The sequence below is a fragment of the Ictalurus punctatus genome, chromosome 1, assembly GCF_001660625.3.
Source record: "Ictalurus punctatus breed USDA103 chromosome 1, Coco_2.0, whole genome shotgun sequence".
NCBI lineage: Eukaryota > Metazoa > Chordata > Actinopteri > Siluriformes > Ictaluridae > Ictalurus > Ictalurus punctatus.
The window spans coordinates 10239068-10250952 of NC_030416.2; the positions used below are offsets into that span (position 1 = coordinate 10239068).

General features: G+C 41.4%; 1 protein-coding gene across 3 annotated transcripts in view; it reads left to right on the forward strand.

Annotated features, from left to right (window-relative positions):
* Window positions 1-11514, forward strand: part of znf384b (zinc finger protein 384 b) — a 25352-nt gene extending 13838 nt beyond the window's left edge. For 2 of the 3 annotated variants that reach the window (XM_053680535.1, XM_053680540.1), the window contains exons 6-11: window positions 1476-1549; window positions 2351-2575; window positions 6063-6230; window positions 6369-6447; window positions 9955-10113; window positions 10221-11514. In XM_053680535.1, coding sequence (XP_053536510.1) covers window positions 1476-1549; window positions 2351-2575; window positions 6063-6230; window positions 6369-6447; window positions 9955-10113; window positions 10221-10562 — 1047 coding nt within the window. In that variant the 3' untranslated portion in view covers window positions 10563-11514. The remainder of the gene's footprint in view (window positions 1-1475; window positions 1550-2350; window positions 2576-6062; window positions 6231-6368; window positions 6448-9954; window positions 10114-10220) is intronic. The other variant, XM_053680544.1, reaches the window with a different exon arrangement.
* The last annotated feature ends 371 nt before the right edge of the window (window positions 11515-11885 follow it).

Consider the following 11885-nt stretch of genomic DNA (forward strand, 5'->3'; position numbering starts at 1 on the left):
GTGAAGCCTGTCGGCAGGAACTAGATGAAAGGAATGAGTCCATGCATGGCAGTGACCGATTAGTTCACCTTAATGACTCATTAAAAGCAGACTTTTCATCATTTGTGAATAAAACACATCTAACCAAACTCTGTTATATCAGGCAAGAGTGAGCGAGTAATATTTGAGTGATCTTTGAAAAAATCATTTGCTTTCAATAAGTATACTGCCATATTAAATACGTTCGTCACTGCACCATTGGTGGCTGTACTATTTAGGCATACTGAATAGTGGGCTTCAGTGGTTTGAATCATCCCCGAATGTGTGTCGACTGGACACGAGAGATGAATGCATGCAAAGCACCAACACAGCCCACGTTGCAAAATATTCTTTCACAAGTAGCTTGCAATAGCACATTTCAACCAAAGAGGGTTGAAATCCTAAACCTTACATTCAACAGCTTTCAGTAATTTCTTGTTGACTAAATAAAGGATTTGGGGTCACTAATCTGTGAAGCTAAGATTAATAAGGATTCTTTATTTAAGCCATTTAGAGTCTGTATGAAATAGCTTCTTAGCTGTGATTTGAATCTGTACATTGATGTATCCCCCCCCCCAAACAGGAAGTCAGATTGACTGACTTCACAACAGCTAGCGGTGGCAGCTAAGCCGCCGTAGTATTTAAAGAAACCTTGCGGTAGCTTTGCGATCCAGTTAAATATGGAGGACAGTGAAGAGTCTAACCAGAATCTTTTACTTACTCTTACTGATGGAGAAGCACATCAGAAGTGCATTCTCGCTGTCTGAGGAAGTGAATTATTTCTGCAAGTTGGTGAAACACCTCTGAAAGTGCCTGTCTTATAACTGCAGCATTGTACAACTTCCATCCGCTTTAAAATGCACAAACGCCAAGCATTTTATTCAGTCCTTAAGCAGTGGAGAGTAAGGAAATGGTGTAGAGTCACAGGAGGACGCGAAAGTGAAATAACATAATGGCTAAACCTATACAGTGATGGCTTAGTTGTGTCTCCCCTTGGCTAACGGCACCAAACCAGCCCAGTCTCGTGTTAGATAGCCAAAAAAGTTTGATATTTTATCGGCCTGGCAGTGCTGTGTATTTCCCACTGGCATGACGCATGTCCTACTTTACAGCTCCTCGTATGAGCCGCTGTGCTGTCGCTCTGCAGGAAGTGATTGAAGTGTGTGAGAAATGTTGTGTTAACAAGTTAACACAATCTAAAAAAATGTATGTTCTGTGAGGGCCAGCATGTGACTCCTGTGTGAGCGGTCATACAAACATATTACAAATTGATAAGTGAAGAAAATTTACAATTATTCACTTCATATAGGAACAGGAATGTGTTGCTCCATTGTGTTAAGAGTTAGGATGTTTTGTTTGTTTGTTTTTGTGGGGGCGGGGCTGTGGGGGGTTGTGTGTGTGTGTGTGTGTGTGTGTGCACGTGCTAACAGTAGAGATGCTCTCTCTCCTCTCCTCAGCATCATCCTGCCGACCCCTATGATCTCTCTGCTGATGAAGGACCTGCTGGAAAGGATGGATCAAAGACCTACAGGTACAGTGTCTCGGACGTTAGCATGCATATTGTGTGTGTGTGTGTGTGTGTGTGTGTGTGTGTGTGTGTGTTTCTGAAAGCTTCTAGCACAGGCAGGACTGAAATAGCGATCCTTTAGTGCATTGTCCACTTGCACTGCAGCAATGCATGGCCCCCAGCAAACACACACACACACACACACACACACACACTCATACGCTTGTGCTTCTTAGGCTGTGTTGAATGTGTCTCGGTCCGTATGTGTGTTGGCTTTGCGTAGTCTAAGTAGCGTTTCACTATGTGTGTGTCGTTGGCTGCATGTGCCAGCATGGCTTTGCCAGTTCCACACACACCCACTCCGCCACACGACAGCACTCTACTCCACTCACTCGGTCACTCCTGTCTCCTTCATCTGTCTGCGCTTGTATGTCTTGCCTTTCCTTCTCATCTTTCTGATTTGTCGGCAGAGTCTACAGTTTCCTTCTGTTGTTTTTCTTCACTGATCTCATCCCCTCTCTCTCTCCCTCCCCCCCCCCCCCTCTCCCTCTCTCTCCCTCTCTCTCCCACCATACCCCCCCCCGGGCTGTCTCTTTCTGTCCCCTCCCTTTCCTTCCCCGATTCATTCCACTGCACTTCATTTCACTCTTCCTCTCACTTTCTCCTCCTGCGTTCATTCTTTAACCTCGACTCACCCATGACCCCATATCATCTTTCCCCCAACTTTCCCTCTCTTCACCTCTTCTTGCTCCTGTGTTTCTCCTTTCTCCCCATCCTCCTATTTCCTTCCCCGGTGTGTGTTTGTGTGTGTGTATGTGTCTGTAGGTGCCGGATGTGCGGCCTGACGTTCTGCAATAAGTCAGACATGCAGCTGCATTCCAAGTCGCACACGGAGGTGAAGGCGCACCAGTGCCCGCACTGCTCCAAATCCTTCGCTAACTCCAGCTACCTGGCGCAGCACATCCGCATCCACAGCGGCGCTAAGCCCTACATCTGCTCCTACTGCCAGAAGGCATTCAGGCAGCTCAGTCACTTACAGCAGCACACACGGTACTGGAGGATGCACCGAGCGCCAGGATGTGGAGTGTGTTTGTGTGTGTGTGTGTGTGTGTTTGTGTCTGAGAGAGAGAGAGAGCTCTAAAAAAATACAGTTTAATGCTAAACAGTCAAAACGTGATGCGTATGTGTGGCTTACAGTTAATTAATTTGAAATCAACAGGGTTTGCAGTGTTTTAGGGTTCAGGTATCAGTTTGTTCCCATGTTTACCCCCCAAACATCAAGCCCAAGCTGGTGTTTGTTCAGGGAACCAGTGGACTTTATATTAGAGACGCAACCGATACTAAATTCCTCAGCCGATACCGATAGTTCTGCCTTTTAGACCTTCTTTTAAATTAATAATAATTAATTCCACAATTCTAAAAGAACAAACAAGTTGTTTCACAGTAACTGGTCTCGTAAACAGAAAACACATGACTCTAATTAACATTAACACATGAACTAAATTCTGAAGATTAAAGTAAGATTTCTTAACTTATTGAATGTTATTCATTCATATTAACATTGACTGAATTCTAAAAAACCTCCCGTTAGTCTCGCATTCACTCCCCACAAACACAAGCATTTCTACTTCATCACTGAACATCAAACTGCTAATATATAAGATCAACTGTTTTTATTTTAACATTGACTGGATATGAAATACAATAGTCTACAAATGTATTTTTCTGTGTAATTTATACTTTTCTGCAAGCTCATCTTCATTTAAATCTTTCAGCTGTGTACTGGTGCATTAATTCACCGCGAGTAGCGCGACAAAAATAAATAAATTAAAAAATCAGACTCGACGCCGGAACTCCCGCTTCACTGCTGCAGCGTCCGGTGTAAAATTTTAGCAGTGCAGAGATTACAGACTGCAGTTTTGTCGTCATTCCACACAAGAGACTTCATCTTTACACACAGCATGAAATCCATGCGTTTTCCCGCCCTCTTTTGATTGACAGGATATAATCTTCCGATTTCCAATAGAGTGGAAAATAGCCTTTATCGGCCGATAAATCGGTGCATCTCTACTTTTACATGGTTCTGAACCGTTATGTAATCCAGTGTAGGAGTTTGTCAATACACTCCTAACAGTCTGAACAAGTGATCAACACGAAGGACATGGCATGGTATTACCTCTGGATTATAAGAACGTACACCATTTCACCATCCAAAATCAAATACTCCAGAGCTCATCGATACCGTCGAGGACAACAATACGTCTTACACGGTCACTTCCTGGACACGTTAATCAAGTCCCTCCGGGATTCCGCGATCACGGAAATTCACGCAAATTCAGTCAAACGCCGGAATATTCGGAGGGGCTTGCAGTTTTTCAAAATTACTCGCAGGTTGTCGGCAGATTTGGGCATCGTCACGACGCTCACGTGCGTCGAATGTGAGCACAGCTAAAGCGTCTCGTTTGCTAAACAAATTTCAACTGCAAAATTAGCCCGTTTCAAATTCGGCAAATTGCGATTCCGCCGATTGTAGTACTTTCCCGCAAAAACAGCACAAAAAAACTCCGTCACATCATAATTTGAAGAAATAAAAACATTTTTGGCCACAACAATAACAAAAAAAAAATAATAGGAACACTTGTACACCTACTGCTTCATGCAATTATCCGATTAGCCGATCGTCAAATTGGCGGCAGCACAATGCATAAGATTCTACAGATACGTGTTCAGTCAGTGTTCACATCGAACATTTCAGTGAGTTTGTCTGAGGGATGGTTGTTGGTGTCAGACTGAGTGTTTCAAAAACTGCTAAGCTAGTAGGATTTTAACACACAACAGTCTCTAACATTTACACACGGTCCGGTTAAACAAAAGCCCCCATCACATAAGCGGCAGTTCTGCATTGCCCGAAGCTCTCGATCTTAATCTGCATGATTTTATGCTTTATGCTGCCACCACACGATTGGCTGATTTGGATAATTGCATGAATGAGCAGGGTTACAGGTGTTCCTATTAAAGAGGCCAGTGAGGGTATAAGTCATACATTTGTCACCCTGTTACCGGTTTTATTCTAAGTGTGTGTCTGCTTAAAGCAGGTTTCATCAGCATTAACAATGACTCTCTTGTCACGTTTTGTTCAGCTGTCCGTACAACTGTCCGTTTCTGACTCGGCACTGATTCATGGCTCCAATGTTTTTCTTTTCGCAGTCGTTTCCGCCGTCTATTAACGTATGCAGAAAATTGAGGAGTTGGTATAGTGACACCGCGACTTCTACCCCCATGTCCCAAGCACCACAGTTCTTGATTATAGACCAGCAGAGTTTTGGCTCATTTGTGGTGGAAGATCTGGAACGCTTCGAGATTAAGCACCAGGACTAGTTCCTCGTTGGCAGACAAGGGCTATGTGAAAGGGCGTGATGTGACATGTCCTACAGTGCTGCCAGGGAATTAGGATACTATTCTTGGCTTTTCTGTAGCAAGGTCCTTTAGACATGGAGTAGCAACGTAGGACGCAGGGAAATGCCGTCTAACGTCAAACTTTGTCCTAGAGGAACATAACGTCATCTGTATGGTTAAACAGAAGAGCGAGTTAGGTATGTACTTTATGTGTAGGTATGTAGCTTTAATCAAATTCGTGCAAAGATGCAAAAGCCTGAGCGAGGTTTTTAACGCCTTAAAATATCCGAGCATGCCACGGACCTCATGCTGGACCAGTTTCTGAATGAGTGACCCAAAGAAGCCAGTAACGTGTCTGTCTTTGTTCGAACGTTTCTTGCTTTCTTACACTTCTGCGCTGTTCTATTTCTGAATTCCCTCGTTTCCTTCCTGTCACACCTTCCATTACTGTTCAAACCTGTCGCCCCCCCCCCCCCCCCCCCTCCTTTTTATCGCCTGTAGACGTCTCGCTCTGACTTTCAATCACTGCACAGACTCACACAAACACATTAAATCAGAGCAGGAGCAGTATAATAGAGGTCACAGAAAGGTCCTGTGCCATGCCAAACTCTCTACAGCATGATTATAGACAGCAGGTTTTGGGGAAATTTGACACTAAATCATGGACTTGATGGATCTGGCCTTCCAGTCACCTAGAACAAACACCTCCATCAGTCGTCCGGCCGCCATTTTGAATTCGATCATGAAATGTCAGTAGATTATGACTTCAATATGGAAAGGGTTTATTTTTGCTATACAGTGTTACTGTGTTTAATGTAGCATGTATTAAATATACTGTATAATAGCACAAATTTATAGAGTTTGGTGGTAATTGGTAAACTGCTGTAAATGTGGATAAAAATATAGTGCTGTTTTATGACTGGGATATATTTAGGCGCGTTTATTAGAATCGAATCAGTTATGGAGGAGTTTGAATAATTCTGAGAATAAACCGAGATGACTCGGGGGTTTCTGCATGACACTAAAGCTAGGAGCATACCACGTTGCGTTTACAGATATTCCTATACAGTCCTCTGTGAATTATAGTACCACTGAAATTTCTCTCACTCTCCGTCTTCTCTCTGCTTTTCTTTCCATACAGAAACCACACTGAATCCAAACCCCATAAGTGTCCGCACTGCTCGAAGTCCTTCGCCAACACCAGTTATTTGGCCCAACACGTGCGGATCCACACCGGAGTGAAACCCTATACCTGCTCTTACTGCCAGAAGACCTTCAGGCAACTCAGCCACCTACAGCAGCATCACAGGTAGCTTTGTTCATCTCCCCACCTCCATTAGCGTGCTCACTTTACACGCGTCTTTTAATTTTCTAAAGGAAACCTACTTTTTTTTTTTTTTTTTTTTTTTTTTTTTTTTAACAAAAATCCCTGCTCCCATTTGTACAGAATCCACACAGGAGACCGGCCGTATAAGTGTACCCATCCAGGCTGCGAGAAGGCCTTCACTCAGCTGTCAAATCTTCAGGTATAGGGAATCAACTCTCTGATTTGTAAATCTTCTGGTGGATATTATATCCTTTAGAACAAGACTAATTAGTACCTGTTATCTATTACGTTATAACGGCAACAGCAGGCAGCAACAACAACCAGCCATCCCCCCCTTCTCCCCCTCTTGATGTTAATGACATCAACAAAAAAAATGCATGTCATGTGACCTGAGAAACTGGGAAGCACAAGCTCCTCGGTCCTGAACAGTTTCCTGTGATGGGAAACTTTAAAAGGACCGTGTTTTTAAAAAGTACTGACACCCGAGGCTCTGTCCATAAATGTCTTCTAAGAGAAAGTGTGATAGTTTAAATCAGGGGTATCTAACATAAGGTCCGATAAAGGTTCTAATCTGACACGCTTAATGAATTTATCTGTGTTTTATATTTAAAATCATATTTTTATTTTATTTTAAAAAGACCACAACTGTCTGTCCATCCATCCATGGATGGATGGATGGAAGACCACAACTGTGTCCCAAATGAGGTGCTATACACTATGCATTATGTACTCTACTGTCAAGTGTGTGCATTTTAGAAGGGCAGTATCATCTCATGGATGACTTTTTTTTTTTTCTTTTCTTGGGTCTCAAATGGAAAGATTTTTTAATTTTTTTAAATTTTTACTAACCAGAGGTATAAGCCGTTTCACACTCGACGCTGTCAAACGCATGTAATGTGACGCCGCTAGCTTTATCAGAATACCCAGAGTCAAGGACAATTAATTTCACAGTTTCAAGGTAACAAACAGTAAAATGAAGAAATTAATTTACTGAAGTTTTCACACTCCTTTTAAAAAAAAAAAAAAAAAATCATTTTATTCTGGGCAAATTTGATCCAGTGTCAGTGCCTGGTAGCTCCGCCCCTCTTCCACTATGTAAGCAAAGCTGCAACCGTTGAACGCATGAAGTGTCCCAACATTCCATGCTTCGTTTTAGTTTGATTGAATAAGTGCATCATGCCAGTACTTGTGCACTTCTCCTTGTTGGTATTTTCTCGTTGGTTTGAACACACTACTCGCACCATTTCTACTACAAAATGGCACAGAATAATGCATAAGTTTGCTGATTTTGGGATGTACCTCTTACCTTTTTCGTATTCCACTATAGAGCATTAAACTATAAATGTATCTACTTACAAAATGTGCTAACGATTTAATTGTTCATTAGCAAGCCAAACCCAACACTGTAAACATGTCTATTTCCGAAAGGACTCCTTTAGCACTTCATATTAACGGAGGTGAATCCTTATGCAATCGCAACTAATGGCCCCTTTCAATATTATGAGTTATTTTGTGTGGCTTCATAACACATTATACCAATTATTAAGCCTATTTTCAGTTTCACGTTGTAACACTACAGAATGTGGAAAAGTACTTACTGCAAGGCAGTGTGGATAAACGAACACATTGTAGAGGAGGAGTTGATGTATTCGAGGTCACTAAACTCATTTTGGTTTTTGGTCCAACCCACCTGATCTTGGACTAAGCGCAATGTAGCCCATTACATAAACAAGTTTTACGCCTCTGTTCTAAATGCATCCCAAAAAAAAAAAATGGTGGTAAGAGATGCTTAGGTTGGCAAAGAGTTTCCTGGCTAGCTAACAACTGATTGTATGGATTGGCTCTTTGATGTTTTTACTCCCGCTTTTAACATCCTTTCATTGTATGCCGAAAACAACAAACTACTACACCTAATACCACTCAGGCATGTTTGCCTAACGCAACCAGAGCCATACAGGCCTCCCTAGTGACTAATGCTGTGACAAGCCCCATTGGCAGAGTTAATGTGTGTTCAGTGCCACTGATTCCATATGGCATAGGTCAGCTTCAGGGTCGTCAGTCGGGTACCACCACTCAACAACGTTCCGCTCCTTTAACCCCAGAACGTCTCCTGGTGGAGGAGCAGTGGCAGGGACGTCGCCCTTCCACCCCCTGCAACTAGACCTCGGGTTAGGTGTCACTACCCCAACACTGATCCTTTCTCCTCACCCAGATCTGAAAGCTGCTCTGCTCAGCTTCTTCAGCCAGATCTTTCATGGCCTTCTGCTGGTTTACAAGTGATTGAGAAGGATGGATAAATAAGCAAAAAGGTTACTTATCAGGATGTTCTAGACTTTTTATATATATAAATATAAATATAAATAAATGGCTGGAACTGTTGAAATGTTACTCCCCTGTACCACTGTTCTCCAAGAGTCCCTCTTTATTCTCAACCTTTCTAAAACTGTCCCAGGGACATGACCATCACCAGTTATGTGAAAAAACATTTTTGTGCTATCAAATTACGAATGTTGGTTGGAAATATTTAATACTATTTTTGGTAAAGTTTTAAGGGGGGGGGGGTGGCTTTTCCATGGTAAAGGTGTTTATTTGGAATTAGTTGCAATGTAAAAGAAGATAATATATCTGGAATATCTCTAATAACTGCACCATATTTTAACTTTCCATTTAATGACCTATGCTGTAAAATAATGCACTTATAAATCCTACAGCGTGGAACTTTGTGCAGTTAATTTCATGATTCTTTTGCTAAACAGAACTTATTTAAAATTGGATTTTAACTGGAGGGCATACTTGTACATTGAAAACCATGTTACGGTTCCCGTAATTAACCAACATTATTTATAGCGTTAGTTAACGTGAGCAAACCACATAGACCACGAACATTAAACAAAGTTCAAATGTAAGTTAACATATTAATTGACATTTAAGTAAATGTTAACGAAATACCCCTGCGTTGACTAATGTTTACTGAATCCATGACTAAAGAGTCCAACATAAATGCGCAAAAACTGAATTACAGCATGTTGGGACATGTTTAACTGGTGTAAATATTGGAACTTGCTTTTAGCTTCACTTCGGAATTAACAATCCCAAACATGTTACATGGTGTTGGTACATGTTAGTCCTTGACTGTTTACATGCACATCAAATTCCGTTTGATGCTCATATTCGGGTTGCAGCTATATTCCGAGTACGATGTTTATATGCGTACAGGCAGCAGGATATTCCTGTATACATGGTTGTTGTAAGTATCCTCGAGTTGCCATTCCTAAATACCTAGCCTACAGCTAAGCATCTGTTAGCACCCACAATTCCTTGTGGACTGAGCATGCGCCTAGAGCTCCTTTCAGTGGATTTTCTGAATAAGGTATCGGAATATTGTCTTAATCCGAATCGGCCAATCGGATCGCAGTGTTTACATGACTCGATTAGAGAATTGCTCAATTTTGATTAATATATAGGAATATTGACGTGCATGTAAACATAGTAAACGTGAGCTTATTTTAATCATTGATTGTATGAACATTAACACAGATTAGTTCTTTGTCTTGTTTGATTTTTTTTTTTATTAATCAAATAATTCAAGTGTTCTCATTAATGCACAATATATTGTACAACTTTGAGGCACATGGCAAATTGCCACAGATGGGCATTTGGTTGAGATATCAGCCTTGCTTTTTAATGATCTATCACCTGTTCACAGTCTCACCGTCGCCAACACAACAAAGACAAGCCATTCAAGTGCCACCACTGTAACCGTGGCTACACGGACTCGGCGAGCCTGGAGGTCCATCTCTCAACCCATACAGTGAAACATGCGAAGCTGTACTCCTGTGGCCTGTGCAATCGCACCTACACTTCAGTAAGGCAATAACCTTGACCAAAAGCATCCATGTATTATACCTTATGTATTATCAGCATTTAATTTCTTCTCTCAAATGATCCATGTGTCTGTCTATTTGCTTATAGGAAACGTACCTGATAAAGCACATGCGGAAACACTCTCCGGACCTGGTACCCACTCCGCCCTCGGGAGCTCAGCAGAGCCACAGCCCCGCAGGGGGAGGAGGTGCTGGAGGAGGAAGTGGAGGAGGAGGTGCGGAAGGAGCTGCAGGAGGTCGTGCTGAGAGGACCAACGCTTACCAACAGCCAGATGGAGTGCCATGTGTATTTGACCTGCAGCAGTACAAACCAGTGACGGCGGCAGACGTTTCGTACAAAACAGTCAGCGTGTCTGATCTGTCCTCTCACAAAGACCTGTGCATCACAGTGGAGGCCTCGGCCATACAGGTGGAACACCTCAGTTCATGAGGTAGGAGAGGCCTATGGGAAGAAAAGAGTGAACAAAGACTCTATAAACAGAAGTGGTGCAGCGGAAAGGAATAAATAGTGACGTGATCTTACATGACCTCTCCAGGTACGAGAGGCCCACCTAAATTAGATATGAAAAACAAAAGCAAAGACTGATTAAATGAAATATATGCTGGTGGAAAGGAATTTCCTACTAGGCCTGCTCATGTTCACTTAAACAAGTACAGTAATGGACAACTGAAATATTGAGAAAATGCCTTTTTTTTTTCTTTTTCTTTCCTTTTTTTCTTTTTTTTCCTTTCCTTTTTTTTTTTTTTTTTTTTTTTTTTTAAACTTTCTTGGTTCTTAACAGATATCCTGCTCTTCCTGATTCCCGTCTATGGCTAGACCTTTTGAAAGCTTTTATTTAATACAGTGGTTGTCATCTGTAGATATTTCTATCTACTCATACACTACGAAATTTACACTTGCTGTTAACGGACAGTTACATGAACATCTTCGCTATGTTGCGCAATATGCATGTGATCTTTTGCCCTTAAAGTTTAAAAAGGGAAAATCAGTTTTTAATTAGGTTGGGAAAAAAAATGTATATCTGATTATCTAGTATATTGTGTGTATGTGTGCAAGTTAAAGGATGCTTTAAGTAGTGGTTTAAAAAAAAAAAAAGAAAAAAAAAGAAAGGAAAAAAAAAAAGAAAAAAAAGAAAGAGGAACCTGAGTGTCAGCACCAGCCAGTCACAAGCTCTCCGAGTTCTGGCATGAACTTTTAATAATCCTCTTCACTCTTCATTTGTGTGGATGATGTAATACGCTCACTATTGTTAGTCTACTGCTACTCCATCTTAGTATTAACTCTTGTAATGGACCCTACGCCCTATCATAGTCATTAATACGATCAGAATAGAATTAATTATCCTTTGAAAACGATAATAAAATGTAAAATGTGTCATAAACATGGTTAGTTTGAGTACCTTTTTATGTCCAACACTGTTCGCCCAGCCAGTTGTTGTAAACAGAAGGGGGGCCTACACATATTTACAAAATCATATTTAAGATTAAAAATTTAATTTGGGTGTTTTTGTGACTTTCCTTTTATCTGCATTTTTTTATTGTAATAATACCTGATTAAACCGCAGCAAAATGTCATTAGTAGTACCACAGAGCAGCTCCTCGTTTAATAACATGACCAGTATTTAGTTATTTATAGCTATTTGAGCTGTCTGTGGTCTTTACCACTCACACACGTAGACTCTAGGGGTGCGCAGATCGATCCTGAAGTATCGATACTTTCCATACTGAGGTCGATCCTCACATAAGAATATTG